Source organism: Eriocheir sinensis, chromosome 60, assembly GCF_024679095.1.
Source record: "Eriocheir sinensis breed Jianghai 21 chromosome 60, ASM2467909v1, whole genome shotgun sequence".
NCBI lineage: Eukaryota > Metazoa > Arthropoda > Malacostraca > Decapoda > Varunidae > Eriocheir > Eriocheir sinensis.
In genome coordinates, this window is record NC_066568.1 from 4,150,218 (window position 1) to 4,170,217 (window position 20,000).

Sequence of the window (20,000 nt, forward strand, 5' to 3'; positions counted from 1 at the left end):
TCAAAAAGGTCATCGGTTGAGTCATCAGTTGGGTCGAGGTCATCTTATAGTTCCGCGAGGTCATCTTTGTCCAACGATTCAAGCCTCGAAATGATGAATGATGCGGAAAAGTCATCAAAAAGGTCATCGGTTGAGTCATCAGTTGGGTCGAGGTCATCGTATAGTTCTGTGAGGTCATCTTTGTCCAACGATTCAAGCCTCGAGGTGTTGAACGGCTCGTCATCAAAAAGGTCATCGGTTGAGTCATCAGTTGGGTCAAGGTCATCGTATAGTTCTCTGAGGTCATCTTTGTCTTCGGATTCCGGCCTCGGGTTCAATAGTTTCGAGGTGACAAAGAGTTCGGAAAAGTCATCCTCGCAGTCATTATACCTGGAGGAACAGTCATCGTCGAGGTCATCAACACAGTCATCGAAATCATCATACAGTTCTCCTCTGAGGTCATCTTTATCCTACGACTCCTCCAGCCTCGAAGTTTCCAAAAGCTCTGCAAAGTCGTCATTAAGGTCATCTTTAACCTTAGACTCCACTGACCTCGATATTCCACAGTTCTGAAAGGTCATCGTACAGTTCCCCGTTCAGGTCATCTTTATCCAACGACTCCGGGGCACCCAAAACTTCAGAGAGGTCATCCGGGTCATCAGAATCCTGGAAGTCCTCACTCAAGTCATCCTACAGCTCCCCCTTCAGGTCATCTTCATCCCTTGACTCCAGCAGCCTCCAACGACCTGGGTCAAACGGGAGGTCATCCGGCATATCCTCTCTCAGGTCACCGTCATCTTTGGGTTCCTCTTTCGAAGCTCAAGAGGATGGAGGAGGTGAAGGAGGTGAAGGAGATGTGTCAGGGCCATCCTCGGGAGTCCTACCACCTCCACCTGTCCCATCATCCGCTCCTCCAAGCCTCCAGGAGTCCTACGATGACCTCTCAACTCCGGGGGTCAGGTCACAAGGGATTAAGGACACTTCGGAGGAGGATGGAGGTGGTGGTGGAGTAGGTCAAGATGGAAGCATTGATGGAGGTGCAAGTGGTCATGGTAGTACGCGTCCTTCCATCCTACAGAGGAGTCCTTCAGCGGATCAGGCCTCAGGGGGATCCTACACGCCTCCAACCTACTCCTTCCCGACCATCAGGACCAAACTGAATCTAAGCAGGAAGCAGGAAGGTGACGCCCAAGGAAGCAGTATCAGCAGCGCAAAGATGGAACTGCGTCCGGCGAAGTCCCTACCTCCTTCTTCCTCCTCCTCCTCCTCCTCCTGGTCTCTTCCGCCCTTGTCCTCTACTCTTGGGAAAAAGGAGGAGGGTTCGTCATCCACGCCCTCGTCTTCAGGATATACGTCGCCCTTCCGCAAGTCCTCCTCCTCCTCCGTCTCTTCCATCTTCAGTTCCAGGGCGGCAAGGAGTCTTTCAAGTGAGGCTCAGAAACCAGCCTTGAGGGACAGCGCCGCCACGGACTCGGAGAAGGAGGCTAAGAACACGACTACCTCCTCCTCCTCCGTCTCCTCCATCTTCAGTCCCAGGGCAGTCAGGAGTGTTTCAAATGAGGCTCAGAAATCAACCTTGTGGGACAGCGCCGCCACGGACTCGGAGAAGGAGGCTAAGAACACGACTACCTCCACCTCCTCCGTCTCCTCCATCTTCAGTCCCAGGGCAGTCAGGAGTCTTTCAAGTGACCCACAGAAATCAGCCTTGAGGGACAGCGCGGCCACGGACTCGGAGAAGGTCAAGAACACGACTAGCTCCGCCTCCTCCTCCTACTCCTCCTTCTACTCCTCCCTCGCTTCCCCCACCTTGGACTCTACCGACGGGTCAAGTCTCTCGAAGTCACTCCCAAGTCTTCATAAACTCGACGCCAAGCTCAGCGCCGCTCCGGCCAAGCAGAAGGACGAGGTTGACCTCGGAGTGTCGAGGTGGAAGATGGACACCTCGACCTTACTCTCCCGACGGACAGACGCCAAGGACGCGGCTGCCGGGAGGACGGAGGGACAGGACGCCGCCGCCTCGTCCTCCTCCAGGGCCTCAGGAACGCCGAGCCACGTGCTCCGGATGATTCGCTCCGTCACGTCCAAGACTCGGTCCGCTGCCGAGGCAACTGACGAGGCCACCACGAGTTTGTCCTCCTCCCGGGGAGCTGCCTCCTCATCCTCCTCCTCCGCCTCCTCCTCTTTTCTAACAACTTCCAAGAAGACACACACGCCTCACGAGGCAGACCAATCCAAGAAAGGAGCCGCGGCCCAGGAGGTGAGCCAGAGTTCAGGGGCTTCCGAGGCACCGGAGGCGGGCACGGCCACTCCGACAGGTGTAAATGATGACGTGGGCGTCTCCGTCAGTTCGCCAGGTCCGTCTCCACCAGGCTCTGACGGCGGCGTGAGGGACGCCTCTGAGGGTCGTGGCGACGTGGCGGTGTTGGGCGGCCAGGCGGAGGCGACGCGGCACTCCTCCACCGCCATGCCGCCGACGGGGAGCCGAGGCGAGGAGTCACAGGCAAGCAGGAAATTGACTACCTCCGCCTCGCTGAGGGCGCGCCTCGGGATGCGGACAAGATTATTCGCGACGGCAATCGATGAGGCAGGCGAGGAGGAGCACGCGGGGGGCGGCGAGTCCTCGGCGGGGGAGCAGCAGGGCCGAGCAGGACGCGGGGATAAATTATATACACCCGAGCGGCAGGGCGGCGAGGAGCAGCCAGCAAGGTCCCGGGTGTCCCTCGGTGCACGTATTTCCGCTCGTGCCGGCTACCTGTCGGGGGGGCGGGGCGGCGAGGGGAGCGGGGCGAGCAGCGGCGAGGTTCAAGCTGAGGACTCGACGAAAATAGACCTGCAGCGGAGGGCGGGACGCGCGGAGACAAAGAGCGAGGCGCCGGCTGGAGGCACTGACGGCGGGCTAGGCCAGGGCGGCGGGCCCACAGGGGCACACCTGGCCACCACCGGGGCCGCCGGGTCACACCAGGCCACCACCGGGGCCGCCGGGGCAGGTGTGGAGGAAGAGCCGCGGCCCCCCGGCCCGGCACAGCCAAGGCGGCCATTCGCTGCTGGGGAAGCCGGGGCACCGCCTGGGGCCGCGTCTTCGGGGCATGATGAGCAACGACCCGAGCGGGGCAGCGCCGCCCCGGCACAGGAGTCGAGTCAACACACTCGGTGGCGGCGCCATCGGCCGATCGATTCCCGCGCTAAAGAGGAACTGTCCGACCCCGGATGTGTGCCCCGAGCCGCCGCGGACCACGGCCCCGCCAGCACCTCCACGGGGCTGCCCGAGGCCCCGGGGGGCAGCACTTCCACCCCCGATGCCCCGCCTGCCACAAACTCTGTATCAGCAGCAGCATCCCCCGCTCACCTCGGGCAGCAGGGGGCCGCTGCGGGGCCACGCCGCCCCCACCACCGCTGGACGAAACGCAATGACACGAGCGACGGGCCGCCGCCTGTTTTTCGATCAGAAGCAGGAAGTGCCGACGACACATCCACGGCTGCGGAGGGAGGGCCAGGCACCGGCGGGGGCCACGAGGGGGGGGATGCACGCACGCCGCCGCCCCTGCCCCCCTCAGGTCCCTATCCGTGGAGGAAGAGGTGGAGGAGCGTGACGGAACACACATCATCCGCCGCCGTGCGACACTCGCCGCCCGAGGCAAACAATACGGCTTTGAGCAGCACGTCACAACAGCCTGAACAGCCGCCGCCCTTCGGTCCCCCGCCCCCTGAAGAGGCACAGGGGGGGACGGGCGGTGACGAGGCCCTCGTACGACCCTCGCACCGTGCCCCGCTGGGCACGCTGGCCATCGGGCGTGTGCCGAGTGTGCAGGAGACTGACGGCGACGCCGGTGACAGGGCGGAGCGGCGGGGCGAGAGCCTCGACGTCGCCAGGATGAGGCTGCGGCGGACCACGGAGGACACGCCGAAGGACACGCCGAAAGACACGACGGAGGACACGACGGAGGACATCAACACACGCCTTCGCCGGGCCCGCGAGAGGCTGCGCGCCACCGTCACGCCGCCGACGGAGGAGCCGCCGGAGAAGCCGACGGAGGAGCCGCCGCCCAGCCCCGCCAGGACCAACCTGACGTACCTGCTGACGCGTATGCAGGGCAGCGAGGCCGCGGCGAGGCCCACGAGGGTGACCACTCTTTCTGACGGGGACGATGAGGTGTTTGAGGACTCTGCGGACGAGGCGGACGGCGATCAACACTCCAAACAGCCCGAGACTCCACCCACGGACTCCGAAGACGGAGGACTCGGGGCTGGCGGACCGGAGAGGTTCAGTTCCTCCACAAGACCCGCGCAGGAGGAAGGTCACGGCCGCGGCGCCACGACGGACGAGGTGGACAGCGTGACGCGGCGACAAAACATCCAAAACGACAGAAGGGGACAAGAGAGCCGCGACACAGAATCACGACAGGAGCGACACGACGGAGAACCACGACGACGCGAGCTGAAAAGCGAGACAACAGGACAACGGCAGCGGGACGACCCGAGACGGAAACAGTTCTTTGAGGAGATGCAACACACAGACCAACAGAAGCAGGACGAGCCACGGGGCACGGACGAAGACACCCCAGACGCCCCCTACGAGGCTCCCCCCCAGATAGCCGATGACACCGTAGTAGACCATCTTTACGAGGCTACCCCCCAGATAGTAAATGACACCCTGGGAGACCATTTTTACAAGGCTACCCCCCAGATAGTAGATGACACCTTAGTAGGCCATCTTTACGAGGCTACCCCCCAGATAGTCGATGACTCCCTAGTAGGCTATCCTTACGGGGCTCCCCAGATAGTCTACGGAACTGGGGACACTGGGGACGGGGAATATGAACCCGGGGTCGGACTCTGCGCCTCCCACGGGCAGATGATGAACCTCTACTGCCAGGACTGCGGGGAGTGGGTCTGTCGGGACTGCCTGAGAGTCCAACACAGACCTCCGCCACACGGGTCCTGCCAGGTGATCTCCGCCGCCGAGGGAGTGAACCAGATCAAGCTGACGCACTCCTCCTTCCTCACCGCGCGATCCAACACCCTGGAGTACTTCAAGGAGGAGCTGAGGAGGATCATCAACGAGTGTACCGGCAGCATCCACCTCCACAGGGACAACATAAGGCGATTAGAAGCTCAAATAGAGGAGGATCGAAGACTTTTGAGAGGGATTAAGTCCATGAGGAACCTGGCGAAGGAGAAGAGGAAACAAGTCGACTACTGGGAGGAGGTCCTGAAGGATAACTTGTCCCGGATAGACGAGTCCTCCAGCTCGCAGGATGTCATCAGGGCGGTGCAGGAGACGTCTGGGGATATCCTACGGAAGGCGATGGAGGCGGTGTCCCTAGAGGCGAGTGCGGGGGTCCTTCTCTCGCCTCCTGAATACTGAACACACCTGGATGACCTCACCTGAGTTTACATTTCTTGGGTAATTTTTTTTTATACTTTTTATGGAATCAAGTTTTATTCATTTTTCTGCTTTCCGATTTTTTTTTGTCTTTTTTCTTTTGTTGAATTTAGTCTCTTTAGGTCTGATTTTGTTTAGTTTGGTTGTTCTTTTCTTTCTTTTCTTCTCTTCTCTCTTCTTTTCTTTTCTTTTCTTCTTTGTCTGAAGGATATTATTTCTTTTTCGCTTTCTCTCTCTAATTCGGGTTCGTTTGATATGGCGTCTCTCTCTCTCTCTCTCTCTCTCTCTCTCTCTCCTTTACAGAAAGTCCGAAAGTCCTTGAAAGTAAGATTTTGGCGAAAGTTTTTTTTTCCCACTTCTCTTTAGCTTAACTCCCCCCCCCCCCCTCTCTCTCTCTCTCTCTCTGAACTGTATCTATTTTATTTATTATCTTTATTCTATCAACTGTATCGTGATTTTACTCTATTTTATTTATTTATTTATTTTCTATTGTCATAACTCTCTCTCTCTCTCTCTCTCTCTCTCTCTCTCTAGGGGGAGGAAAATTTATGATGAATGACGAAAAAAAAAGAAATAATATACACAATTGAACGTTCAGCTCCTCCCTCTCTCTCTCTCTCTCTCTCTCTCTCTCTCTCTCTCTCTCTCGGGGGAGGAAGAGGAGAAGGTCGCTAAACTTGCTGATTATTTCCTCATTGTTTGTCCTCCTTCGCTAATTATTTCCCGGCCAGCAAACTTTTTTCCCTAGTGTATTTCCCTAGCGTATTATTCCCTAGTGTATTTCCCTAGCGTATTATTCCCTAGTGCATTATTCCCTAGTGTATAATTTTTCTTCTTAGCTATCCGTCATTTTACGTACACACATACATACATACATACATGGTTATATACATACATACATACATGCTTACACACACATAGGCCTACATACAACTTCTAACTTCACATTCCTTAGGCCTATATATAAAATTCTTTAATCATTGACCAAAAAAAAAAAGAAAATTATGCAAAAACAAGAAAAAAAATGTAAAAAAAAAAACCTTTAGATGATTCTTTTAAACGTCAGAAGACAAACACATTAATTTTTTTTAGTATTATCTCATTTTCTTTTATTTCCTTACGATTTGAAACTATAAGGGTGAAACTACTGTGGATTCGAGCACTAAAAACCACCCTTGTAATGATTCCTATGTACCTTAAGGGAGGAGAGACTTTAAGGGAGAGAACAACATCGATTTCCACCCTACGAAGAAGAAGAAACGAAGAGGAGGAGGAGGAAAAAAACAAAAAAACAAAAACATAGCGAGACAGAGAAGGAAGAAAAAGCGAAGTAAGAGGAGAAAGAAAGAAAAGAACAAGAACATAGCGAGACAGGAGGAAGAGAAGGTAAAAACAGGAAAGAAAAGAAACGAGAAGAAGAACAAGACGAAGAAGAGGAGGAAGTGGAGAATGGAATGAAAGAGGAATAGGAGAAAACGAGATAGAGAAGAGGAAGAAGTGGAGGATGGAAAGTAAGAAGAGGAGAAAATAAGATAAAGGAGAGAAGGTGAAGAGAAAATAAAAAAAGAGGAAGAAGAAGAGGAGGTAGATAAAAAAGAAGAAAAAAAAGAACAAGAGGAGGAGAGAATGAAAGAAGAATAGAAGAAAACGAGATAAAGAAAGGAGAGAAGATAAAAAAGAATCAAGAAAAGAGAGGAAAAAGAAAAAGAAAAAGAACAAGAGGAAATGAAAGACTAGAAGAAAACGAGATAAAGAAAGGAGAGAAGATAAAGAGGAATCAAGAAAAAAGAGGAAGAAGAAGAGGTAGAGAAAAGAAAACAATCCCCCTTATGGTTCGTGTGGGATGTAATTGTCTTCCTAAGGGTCCCAAAATATTGTCTTTATATTTAATTGAGTAAAAGAGGTAAGAAAAAGTGAAGGAATATTTTCTTTCCCTAATTGAATGTATCTTTTTAAGTGGAGAGAGAGAGAGAGAGAGAGAGAGAGAGAGAGAGAGAGAGAGAGAGAGAGAGAGAGAGAGAGAGAGAGAGAGAGAGAGAGACACACACACACACACACACACACACACACACACACACACACACACACACACACACACACACACACAGAGCAAGCGTCCATAAAACCGTTTTCCTTTCATTTTTCTCGTTTTTCTTTTTATCTTAAAAAAAAACACGATCTCACTCTCTCTCTCTCTCTCGCCTCAGCTAACCTATCCATCAAATTCTTTCTTTTTCTTTCTGCTTCAATCTCTCTCTCTCTCGTACCGCAGCTTACTCTCAATCAAATCCTTTCACTTTTTCTCTCTTCGTTTATTCTTTCTCTCCTTCCTTCTTTCTTTATATACATTTTCACTCCTTTATCTCTTATCTCTGTGTAATAATAACTCTCTCCCTCTCTCTGACATTATCTATCTATTTACTAATCTGTCTATCAATCTATCACACTCATGGAATATTTTTTTCATTCAACATTTCTCTCCATTTATCTTTATCTTGCTTTAAGTTAGGGAATGTTTTTTTTTGTAATATCTCAATGTCGTTCTCTATATCTCAATTTATATGTCTAGCTAACTAACTAACTAACTAACTAACTAGCTCAATAGCGTTCTCTTTCTCTTTTTATATGTCTAGCTAACAAACAAACTAACTCTCTAACACTTATTTTGATATTTCTTTGTCATTTTTTACTTATTTCTCTGTGTAAAATAACTTTCTCTCATTTAATCAATCTCTGTCTCTCACCTTCCCTCCCTCTCTCCCCCGCCCTCTCCCTCTCCCTCTCTCCACTAACTAACTAACTAACTAACTAGCTCAATATCGTTCTCTTTCTCTTTTTATATGTCTAGCTAACAAACAAACTAACTCTCTAACACTTATTTTGATATTTCTTTGTCATTTTTTACTTATTTCTCTGTGTAAAATAACTTTCTCTCATTTAATCAATCTCCTCCACTAACTAACTAACTAACTCTAACACTTATTTTGGGATTTCTTTTTCGTCTTTTACTCCTTTCTCTGTGTAAAATAACTTTCTATCACTCAATCAATCAATCTCTGTCTCTCATCTTCCCTTCCTCTTCCCCCTTCCTCTCCCTCTCTATTGATCTATTTATCTATCTCTATCTCTCTTTAAGTTGGTGAATGTTTTTTGTGTAATATTTCAATGTCGTTCTCTGTTTCTCTATTCTTTTACTCCTTTCTCTGTGTAAAACAACTTTCTATCACTCAATCAATCTCTCTCACTCACCTTCCCTCTCCCCCTTCCTCTCCCTTTCAATCTCTCCACTTACTTAAAGAATGTTCCTCCGCCTCTATAATCTCCCGCACCACCGCCCTCTCCTGCGGCTGCTCAGTGCGCGCCTCAATGTCCCTCAGAATCAGCGGCACCTTCATGATGTGTTGTACGGGCGCCACCAGCAGGTCCGTCAACTGGAGCTTCTTGCAGCGCGGGTCCCGGTTGCACCACTGACGGAGGGAGAGGAGGAGTGAGGAGTGTGAGGAGTGGGAGAGGAGGGATGAGTATGAGGAGAGGTGTGTGAGGGAGAGAGAGGAGATGAGTGAGTGTGAATGAGGGAGGGAAGTGTGTGTTAGTGTGAGTGAGAGGTGTGAGAGAGGAAGCTGAGAAAGTGTGAGAGGGAGAAGTGTGAGAAGGGGAGATAGAGAGGGTAGAGTGTGTTTGAGTGTGTGTGTGTGTGTGTGTGAGAGAGAGAGAGAGAGAGAGAGAGAGAGAGAGAGAGAGAGAGAGAGAGAGAGAGAGAGAGAGAGAGAGAGAGAGAGAGAGAGGAGAGGGTGTGAGTGAGTGAGTGAGTGAGAGAGAAACAGAGAGATAGATATGTAGAAAGAAATGAAAAAAAATGAGAAACCAGAAAAGAAAGGGAAAATAAAAACAGAAAGAAAAGGAAAAGAAAAATGGAGTACGAAGGAAAAGAGAAAGGACAATGAAATCAAAGAAAAGAAAAGAAGAGATCAAGACAAAGGAAATAAGAAAAAATACAAGGAAAAGAGAAGAAAAAGATCCATTGAGGCAGAAAAGAGGAAATTAATAAAAGAATGAAAGGAAATTAGGAAAGAAGGAAAGAAAGGGAAAACAAAGAGGAAAGAAAGAGAAACAGAGGAAAAAAAAAGACAAACGAGAGAAGAAAAACAAACCCGGAAAAGACAAAGAAGCGAAATTAAAGACAGGAAAAAGAAAACAAGGAAAATAAAAAGGAAAATAAAACGAAAGAAAAGGAAGAAGAGAACAAGACAAAGAAGAAAGAAAAGAAGAAATAGAAAAGACAAAGAAAAAGAAAAAGAAAACGAACAGAAGCGAAATTAAAGAAAGCAGAAAGAAAACAAGGAAAAGAAAAAAAGAGAACAAGACAAAGAAGAAAGAAAAGAAGAAATAGAAAAGACAAAGAAAAAGAAAACGAACAGAAGCGAAATTAAAGAAAGCAGAAAGAAAACAAGGAAAAGAAAAAAGAGAACAAGACAAAGAAGAAAGAATACAAGAAATAAAAACAAAGAAAAAAAGAAAACGGAAAGAAAGAAGAAAGAGAGTAAGGAACAAAAGAAAGGAAAAGAAAGAAAAACAAGAGAAAAGAAGTAAGACCAAAACAACGATTAGATAAAAAACAAAACAAAAACAAATCAAAACAAAAAAACAAACACTTCACACACACACACACACACACACACACACACACACACACACACAAAACCCTCCCCCCTCCTCCCACCCACCCACAGGTAAACAAAGGTTCAACAAAACACCTGTCCACCTGGGGATAATCAGGAGTCTCATTAGCAGGAGGTAGGAGCACAGGTGTTGGACGTTACCTGTGGAAGGGGTTCGAGGCGCATATAAGGAATCCAATCCTACCGAGTGTACCTTTGCAGGGTTAAGAGGGAGACTGTGAACCTCTGTAAATTTGGAGGAGGAGGAGGAGGAGGAGGGATGGAGGAAGAAAGAGAGGTATAAAAAAGGAAAAAAGGAAGGGGATAAGGGAGGAGGAGGAGGGAGGGTGAGTGGACGGAAGAAAGGAAGGAAGGAAGGAAGGAAGGAAAGAGGAGGAGGAGGAGGAGGAGAAAGGGAGGAAGGAACTGAAAAGGAAAGAAGAAAGGAAGGTAGAGAAGAAGGATGGGAGGAAGAAAGATAGAGAAGGAGGAGAAGAAGGAGGAGAAGAAGAAGGAGGAAGAGGAGGAGGAAGGAATGACTTAATGAAGAAGAAAGAAGAAAGAAAGAAAGAGAATGATGGACAGGGTGGAAAGGAGAGAAGAAGAAAAAGAAGAGGAGGAGGAGGAGGAGGAAGAGGAGAAGGAAGAAAGGACTTAACTATGAAGAAGAAAGAAGAAAGGGAAAGAAGAAAGAAAGAAAGAGATTGATGGACAGGGTGGAAAGGAGAGAAGAAGAAAAAAGAAGAAGAAGAAGAGGAGGAGGAGGAGGAAGGGCAAGAGGAGGAAAGAAAAAAAAAAAGTGTCATCTCTCCAAGCAAAATCTTGAAGGAGGAAAACAGTGGAGGGAAAATTAATTAACAGGTGTGTATATATTACCTGAGTGAGGGCAGGTGAGCTAATTAGTGACACCTGAAGAGGAGGAGGAGGAGGAGGAGGAGGAGGAGGAGGAGGATCAAAGGAATAAAAGAACTATAGAAAAAGAAAGATGAAGAGGAAAAAAAAAAAGTGAAAATGAGATAAAGGAAGAAAGACGAAGCTGAGAAAACGGGAAATGAAGAGGAGGAAGAGGAAGAGGAGGAGGAGGAGGAGGAGGAGGAGGAGGAGGAGGCATAACGATATTTTCTTTTCCCTGTTTTTCTTTTTTTCCTATTTATTTTCTTTCTCTCCTTCTCTTCCTTCCTTCTTTTCCTCCTCTCTTTGACCTTCCTCCTCCTCCTCCTCCTCCTCTTCCTTATAATCACTTCTCCTCCTCTTCCTCCTCCTCCTCTTATTCATATTCGTAATTAAAACTTCAGAAAAATATGACTGAAAAAAAAGAAAAAAAAAGATTAGATATATTTCCTTCCTTCCTTTGTTCCTCCCTTCCTTTCTATCTTTCTCATCTGCTTCTCTTTCCTTCTTTCTTCCTTCCTGTCTCCATTCTTTCCCCTCCTCTCTCTTTCTCTCTCTCTCTCCCTTCCTTTCTTCCCTCTTCCCTTTTCTCTCTCTCTTTCCTCTCTTCCCTTCTTTATTCTTCTCCGACCTCTCTTCCTTCCTTCCTTCCTTCCATCCTTCTTTCTCTTTCTCCACATTCCTCTTCCTTCTTTCCTTCTCTTTCCACTCTTCTCTTCCTTTCTATTTTCCATTTTATTCTTCTTTTTTTCCTCTCTTCCTCCTTTCCGTTATTCCTTCTTTCTCTCCTTCTTTCCTTCCCTTCCATTTTACATCCTTCCTTCCTCCCTCCATTCCTTCTTTCTCTCTTTCCTTTCTTCCCTTCCTTCCTTCCTCTGTTCCTTTCTCCTTCCCTTTCTTCTCCGTCTCTTTCCTTCTTCCTCTCTCTTCCCTTCCTTCTTCTCTCTTGCCTTCTCCTTCCTTTCCTTCTCTCTCTTTCCTTCTCCTTCCTTTCCTCCTTTCTATTCCCTTCCTTCCTCTCTCTCCTCTTCCTCCCTTTCTCTCCTTCTTCCTTCTTCTCTCCAGGTAAAGCAAAAAATAGGATTATGAAGGGAGAGAAAAAAGAAAAAGGAGAAAAAGAAAAAAAAAGGAAGAGAAAAAAAGGAAAGAAGAAAGAAAGCAAGGGAATGAGGGACAAGATAGAAAGGAGAATAAAAAGGAAAAGAAAAGAAAAGGAAAAATAAATCATAGGAAATTATTTAATAGTGGAACGAGAGAAAACGACGAAAAACTCACGCGCAAACTAAGATAATTTGAATGTGGTAACGATTTATTTTTATTTTTATTTTTTCATTTTTTTCCTTCTTTGACGAATGCAGGAAAAAAACGGATGATTTGGAGATATTTAAAAAAGATTGTGTGAGGGTTTGAGTAAGTTATAATGGTGTTCTCTCTCTCTCTCTCTCTCTCTCTCTCTCTTCCTTTCTTTTTATCTTTCTATCTTTCTTTTGTTATTTGCTTTCCTTACTTCCTATTCATATCTCTCTCTCTCTCTTTCAGTTTCGAGTTGCATTGGGAAAGTTTAAATGAGGACAAAACAACACACACACACACACACACACACACACACACACACACACACACACACACCCACACACCCACACACAAACACACAGGTACAAAAAATAAACGTACAGGTATTTTTCTTTAACTAATTGATCTCTTCACAAAAACTTCGTGTTAATTGGAAAAAAAAAAAAAAAAAAAAAACGTGTTTCGACCCTGTTGGTGATCGTGTGTGGGTGTGTGTGTGCGTGTGTGTGTGTGTGTGTGTGTGTGTGTGTGTGTGTGTGTGTGAAATGGAATCAAGATAACTCTCTCTCTCTCTCTCTCTCTCTTTCGGTATTTTAAAATAACCTACCACAAAGAACCAGAGGAGTAAAAGGAAGAGGAGGAGGAAGAAGAGGAAGAGGAGGAAGAAGAAGAGGAGGAGGAGGAGGAGGAGGAGGAGGAGGAGGAGGAGGAGGAATAGGATGAAAACGCATAATCCTACTTATCCGAGAGAGAGAGAGAGAGAGAGAGAGAGAGAGAGAGAGAGAGAGAGAGAGAGAGAGAGAGAGAGAGAGAGAGAGAGAGAGAGAGAGAGAGAGAGAGTTTATCCATTACAGCAAAAAGAAAAAAAAAAGTCTTAGTGTGATATATAAAGTTAAAAAAAATAATAACAAAATAATAAGGAAAGAAAGAGGAAAAAAAGGTTCTCTGTATTTTCCTAACTTTGAAATTCTCCCTAAAATTATGACTTGATCCCATTACTCTCTCTCTCTCTCTCTCTCTCTCTCTGACCTTTCATTTCGCCTTTATTCACTTAAATCTATCTTCCTTTCCTTCCTTCCTTCCTTCTTCTTTCCTCCCTTCCTCCTTATCTTCAACGCACTCTCTCTCTCTCCCCTTTTCCTTCTTTCTTTCTTTTTATCTTCCTTTTTTTTAATTTCCTTTCCTTTCTTTCAATTCCTTTCCTCCTTATCTTCACGGCATAGTCTCTCTCTCTCTCTCTCTCTCTCTCTCTCTCTCATCTTCTACCTCCCTCCTTCCTTCCCTCTCCCTTCTCCTTTCAATTTCCATCCCTCCTATTCCATCACCTCTCTCTCTCACTCTCCTTCTCCTTTTCCTATCCCATCCTTTACTTCCCTTCCTCTCCTTTCAATTTCCATCTCGCTCCCCTTTCATCACCTCCCTCTCTCACCCTCCTTCCCCTTTTCCTATCCCTTCCGTCATCTCCCTTCCTTTCCCTCTCCCCTTCCCTCCTCCAACCTTTCCCCTCTCCCCTTTCCTTCCCTCCACCAACCTTTCCCCTCTCCCCTTTCCTTCCTTCCTCCAACCTTTCCCCTCTCCCCTTCCCTCCCCCTTCTTTCCCTCCTCCAACCTTTCCCCTCTCCCCTTTCCTTCCTTCCTCCAACCTTTCCCCTCTCCCCTTTCCTTCCCTCCTCCAACCTTTCAACTCTCCCCTTCCCTCCCCCTTCCTTCCCTCCTCCAACCTTTCCCCTTCCCCCTCTTTCCCTTCCCCCTCCTTCCCTTACCTTCTCGAACTCGCAAAATTCCAGCTGTCTTCGAAGCGTCTCGAGGTAATTGAGGGCATTGATGTAGTTGAGGGCGTAGCGATGATAGGCTTGACACAGCATGATGGCCTTGCTACCCTGTTTGGGGGGAGAGAGAGGAGTTATGGATTAGCGAAAAGGGAAATGAAGGAAAGATGGAGAGGGAAGCGAAGGAACATGAATGGGAAGGACACGACATGAGAGAGGAAACATGGAAACATGGAAACATGGAAACGCAGGCAACAGAAAGCCTATTGGCTCATTACGAGGTTGCCCGCTTTGGTGATTTAATCTGCTCGACAGCCTGGGGCCTGGGGAGCAGATGAAGCACCTCGACATTGAGGAGTAGATGAAAGCACCTCGATATTGAGGAGCAGATGAAAGCAACTCAATATTCAGTTTACTCCCGACGCAGCGAAGTGACGGTCGATTCTATATTTGAAGGAGTTGATAGTATTCGCATTTACTACTTCTGAAGGAAGATTGTTCCAGTGACGGATGACTCGGTTTGAAAAGAAACTCCTTCCGATGTCTGTGTTACATCGCTTAGACTGAATGGGTAAACCGTTATTTCTAGTTCTTAGGTTGGTTTGCAATTCAAAGAAATTGGAGTAATCGACGTTATTGAATTTTTTCAGATACTTGAAGACTTGAATCATATCTCCTCGTAGGCGTCTTTTCTCTAATGTAAAGAGATTGAGTCGCTTGAGTCGTTCCTCGTACGGTTGAGCCCTTAAGGTTGGTATCATTTTCGTGGCGCGTCGCTGAATCCTTTCCAGTAAATCAATGTCCTTTCTGTAATTAGGAGACCAGAACTGTACTGCATACTCGAGGTGCGGTCTTACCATGGAATTATACAAGGATAGCATCACGTCTGGCGTTTTACACTGAAGTTCCTCGCTATGAACCCGAGCATAGTGTTGGCTTTGTTGTATGCTTTTTACAGTGATTCGCGTGTTTCAGGTCACTGCTGATAGTGACTCAAGATCCTTTTCCTCCTGCATCGCTTGCAGAGGTCTCCCATTCATGATGTATGTGGTTACTATTTCTGGACCCAATGTGCATGACTTTGCATTTGTCAACATTAAAGGACATTTGCCATTTTTCCGACCATTCGATAATGTGATTGAGGTCTTTCTGAATGATTTCGCAGTCGGTCTTTGTGAGGGCCTTTCTCCCCACCTTAGTGTCATCAGCAAATTTCGATATTGTGGATTTCAGTCCTGCTTCGAGGTCGTTGATATATATGATGAAGAGAATGGGTCCCAGCACTGACCCTTGAGGCACTCCACTAGTGACTGGAAGCCAATCGGAAGGCTGTCCGTTGAGTAGTACTCGTTGTTTTCTGTCGGTGAGCCAATCTCTTATCCACGCGATCAGATTGGCTCCAATGCCCGCCGAGTGCAGTTTCTTAAGGAGTCTCGTGCGGTACTTTGTCGAAGGCTTTGAAAGTCCAGGTATATAACATCACTGGGATGTGGGCATCCCAGTTCTTATATATACCTTGGAAGAAGTCTAATAAATTCGTTAGGCAGGAGCGCTTGTTTCTGAAGCCATGCTGGGTGTCGGAGATTACATTATTGTCTTCTAGAAACTTAACAAGTTTGTCTCTAATAATCTTTTCGAGTATTTTTCCTGCCACTGATGTCAAACTTATGGGCCTGTAGTTTAATGCAACGCTTTTGTCTCCTTTTTATTAAATAGGGGTTACGTTCGCCATCTTTCAGTCTTCCGGGACCTTTTTCAAAAGAAAAGACTGATTTAAAATGTTAGTGAGTGTCTGAATAATTTGTTGTTTAAGCTCTTTAATAACCGCGGGGACAAACCGTCAGGTCCTGTTGACTTGTTCGTGTCGAGTTTATCCAAATACTCTCACTTCTTGGTCGCATATTGAGTCAATTTTCAGGGGCGTGATTCCCCTCGGCGGGTCAGGGTTCTCGGGCATGGTTTCGATGTTTTCGACTGTGAATACGGATGCGAAGTTACTGTTGAGGATTCTGGCCATCTGTTTACTGTCCTGAGTTGCAGCTCCAGTCTCGTCTGTCAGGGGACCAATATTGGATTTTACTTTCTTTTTCGATCTGATGTATGTGAAGAATTTTTTTGAGTTTGTCTTGATGTCACGCGCTATTTGTTTTTCGTAGTTGCGTTTACTGCTCCGAATAAGGGTGCGACAAGCTCTGAGGCTGTTGTGGTACTGAGAACGGGCTTCGGCCGTGTCATTCTCTTTCATTAGGTTATAATTCCTTTTTTAAGTTTACCGCCCTTTTATTTCTCTGGTCATCCACGGTGGATCTACGGCACCATTTACTCGCCTGGGTTTCGTCGGCACTGTAGCCTTTTCTACTCCCAAAGCTTATCTTTGAAGTTGTTCCACACGTTGTCGATTGTATTGTCGGTTAGGTGAAGTTGGTCCCAGGTCGCAGAGGGAAGCAGCTCACGGGCTAGGTTGAAATTTGCTTTTTTGTAGTCGGGTATCACTGACGGATTGTCTACGAGTTTGTGACTTATGTTGACATTGAAACGGATTAAGTGGTGATCGCAACCGTTAATTTTTTCACCAACTTCACAGTCGCGAATGAGGTCGGGGTCGCTTACTAATACCAAATCCAGCAGATTGTTTTCTCTTGTTGGTTGAGTTACAACTTGACTGAGGAACGAATATTCCACCATTTCTATAAGCCTGTTACCCTCTTGATCTCCAGTCAATTGTCCCCAGTCAATGTTAGGGCAATTAAAGTCCCCAATTATTATTGCTTCTTTACTTTGTGTTAGAGAGTGAAGCTCTTCGTACAGGGCAGTGTCATCGGCTGCCTGTTGTTTTGGAGGCCTGTATACGGTCGCAAGTGTTAGTTTCTTATTATTCGCAGTTATTTCCACATAGACGGAGTCGTAATTCTCTGCGTCCTGTTTGTCTATTTTTATGGCAGGGAGCGTACTTTTACGTAGCAAATTACTCCTCCTCCTTTCTTGTGCATTCGATTTTTTTGGAAGTTTTCGTACCCGGGAAATGACAGTTCAGATACTAGATGTGCAGAGTTGGCCCAAGTCTCTGTGATGGCTACCACATCTGGTTTCTCAGTTGCAATATACGCCCTAATTTCGTCCTTTTTGGGTAATAGACTGCGTGCATTTGTGTACAAAATGGAAATGTGACTACTGGTTTGGCCGCGTCGTGTTGAATGAGTTCGCTTGTCGGAGGCGTCGTTGGTTACACAGTTTCTGCAAGCCGCATCGACGCTACGGTTCGGTTGATCAAGGGTTGCCTTTGCCTTGCCCTCGCCTCCAGTTTTTGAATAGCTTTCGAGAAGCTTTCAACTGCATCGTTCAGGAGCCTTCCTAGCCGCGCCGAACCAACCTCGTTCAAGTGGAGTCCGTCCTCCCAAAACAAATCTGGGCGCTGGTTGAAGTGATGCCATGCGTTCATGAACCCTACGCCTTCATCGTTACATAACTGCTTTAGACTAGTGTTGACGCCGTACGCTTTACTGTTGTTGTATCCGGCGAACGTATTGACTCTCGGTAGAATTCCAGAGACGATGATGTGAGGGGACTTGGTCTTGTATTTCCGAATGACTTGACGGTATTTTGCTAACAGGTCCTGAATTTGAGTTGACTGAAGGTCGTTGGTTCCGGCATGGATCAGATACACTGTGTCGTCCTTCGCATTTACTGAAACTGCATCGACAGCTGATTCAATATCGTCCAGTTTGGCCTGGGATACAGAAACGCTGCCGTGTCAACGTATTCCGTCCGCAAAACTCCAGTTGGCCTCTCACCACACTGTCTCCAACTAAATTGACTCTAGTAGTTAGTTTGCCCATACCAGGAAACAGCGTCTGGTTCGTACAAGTGACAGCTGGTAGAATGGTCTTGTGATTTCTTCTGGAAGGGCGCGAGGTACAAGAGGGAGCGCGGGCTAAGGTGGGTTTGGAAGTGGTGGTGGTGATAGTAGTGGGTGATTGGGGAAGGGTGGAGGTGAGGTGTGGGTGGGGAGATGTGGTATCAGAAGTGGAGGAGGAGGCGGAGGTTGAGTTCGTGTTGGAGATGGAAGTGGAGGATGGAGGGTGATGAGGATAGGGAGGAGTCAAGGGTGTTGGAGGGAGAGGAAGGAGAGCGGGAGAAAGGGGAGTGGTACTGTGGATGGAGGTGGATGGGGTAGGAAGGAGGTGGATGGAGTAGAATGAATGGTAAGGGTGGCGGGGCTCAGGCGTGGCAGAGGAGATCGTGTTGGAGATGGAAGTGGAGGATGGAGTGGTGATGAGGATAGGGGAGGAGTCAAGGGTGTTGGAGGGAGAAGAGGGAGTGGGAGTTGATGAGGTAGCAAGGGAGGTGGATGGGATAGAAGGAATGGTAGGGGTGGCGGCGGGTTCCAGCGTTGCAGAGGAGTGGGGTGGTTGAGGCGAGACAGAGGAGATCGTGTTGGAGGTGGAAGGGGAAGATGGAGTGGTGATGAGGGTAGGGGAGGAGTCAAGGGTAGTGGAGGGAGAAGAGGGAGTGGGAGTGGATGAGGTAGCAAGGGAGGTGGATGGGGCGGAAGGAATAGTAAGGATGGAGGCGGGTTCAGGCGAGGCAGAGGAGGAGGAGGAGGTATGTAATTGGGTCAGAGGAGGAGAAGAGGAAGAAGACAAGGAGAGAAAGGGAAGGAGAAGATATAGAGGAGAGAGGAAAGAATGGTGGATTAGCGAAAAGGGAAATGAAGGGGAGATGGAAAGAGAAGCGAAAGAACAGTAATGGGAAGGAAACGAGATGAGAGAAGAGGAGGAAGAGAAGAGAAAAGGGAGGAAAAGATAGTAAAAAAGTAAAGAGGAAAATATTAGCAGTAAAAATAAAGTTGTAAAATAGCTGCACAATGTTTCCTGTTGATTTTTTTCTATTTTTTCTTCTTTTTGGTGAATGTTTAGTAGACGTAAAGAGACATAGATAGATAAACTAATAAAGAGAGGAAGAGAAGGAAAGGTAGAGTAGAGGGAGAAGAAAGGTGATTAGAGGAAAGTTAAGTAAAGGAAAGATAGACGTAGAGAAATAAATATACAAAGATTAATAAAGAGAAGAAGAGGAGAAGAGGAAAAAAAGAAGAGAAGAAGAGGAGGAGAAAAGAGAAAGAGAAGAAGAGGAGGAGAGGAAAAAAAAGAAGAAGAGAAGAAGAGGAGGAGAAGAGAAAAGAGAAAAAAGAAGAAGAGAAAGAGAAGAGAAAGAAGAAAGAAATAAGAAAGAAGAGAAAGAGAAGAGAAAGAGAAGAAGAGGAGGAGAGGAAAAAAGAGAAGAAGAGAAGAGAAGATAAAAGAGAAAGAGAAGAGAAAGAAGAAGAGAGAAATAAGAAAGAAAGAAAGAAATAAGAAAGAAGAGAAAGAGAAGAGAAAGAGAGGAAGAGGAGGAAAGGAAAATAAAGGAAAGACGGAAAGGAAAACGCAAACAGAGATAGATAGATAGATAGATAGATAGAGAGATAGAGAGAGAGAGAGAGAGAGAGAGAGAGAGAGAGAGAGAGAGAGAGAGAGAGAGAGAGAGAGAGAGAGAGAGAGAAAACGTGATTAAGGGCAACACAATTAGGTTTCGTTATTGCACAGAGCGCCACACATATTTGCGAGGCCAACACTTTTACAATCGAATTACAAAAAAAAAAAAAAAATAATAATAAAAAAAAAAATAAATAAACAAACAATGTAATAAAGATTCAGAAATACGACAAAGCAAATCATATATTCCGTAATTACATGAAGAAACGGATGCGAGGGAGTTTGGAAATATATACAAAATGAAAATGAGGTAAAAGAAATGTAAATGAGTAAACAGGTGATATTTTTTTACAGGTTATAAATGCTGAGTTAAGGAAAATAAAGGGATAGTGGAAAGTATTAAAGGAAAGATATAAGGTACAATATAGTAAGGAATAAATGAAAATGATGTAAATGTAAATGAGTATACCAGTGACATTTTTTTACAGGTTATAAATGCTGAGTTAAGGAAAATAAAGGGATAGTTGAAAATATTAAAGGAAAGATATAAGGTTCA

General features: G+C 46.7%; 2 protein-coding genes across 8 annotated transcripts in view; one reads left to right on the forward strand and one right to left on the reverse strand.

Moving 5' to 3' along the window:
- Window positions 1–1,336, forward strand: part of LOC126985794 (streptococcal hemagglutinin-like) — a 2,264-nt gene extending 928 nt beyond the window's left edge. The window contains exons 1-2 of one of the 3 annotated variants that reach the window (XM_050841187.1): window positions 1–8; window positions 123–1,336. The exon at window positions 1–8 is cut by the window's left edge and continues 928 nt beyond it. In XM_050841187.1, the coding sequence (XP_050697144.1) occupies window positions 1–8; window positions 123–552 (438 nt within the window). In that variant the 3' untranslated portion in view covers window positions 553–1,336. The other 2 variants (XM_050841186.1, XM_050841185.1) reach the window with 2 other exon arrangements.
- The window catches only part of LOC126985792 (uncharacterized), a 330,694-nt gene that overhangs the window by 104,480 nt on the left and 206,214 nt on the right, over window positions 1–20,000 (reverse strand). For all 5 annotated transcript variants that reach the window (XR_007739047.1, XR_007739046.1, XR_007739045.1 and 2 more), the window contains 2 exons: window positions 13,968–14,084; window positions 8,655–8,829 (listed from right to left, as the gene is read on the reverse strand). Coding sequence is in view for 2 of the 5 variants with exons in the window: in XM_050841180.1 (XP_050697137.1) it covers window positions 8,655–8,829; window positions 13,968–14,084 (292 nt within the window). In the remaining 3 variants the exon portion in view is untranslated. The remainder of the gene's footprint in view (window positions 1–8,654; window positions 8,830–13,967; window positions 14,085–20,000) is intronic.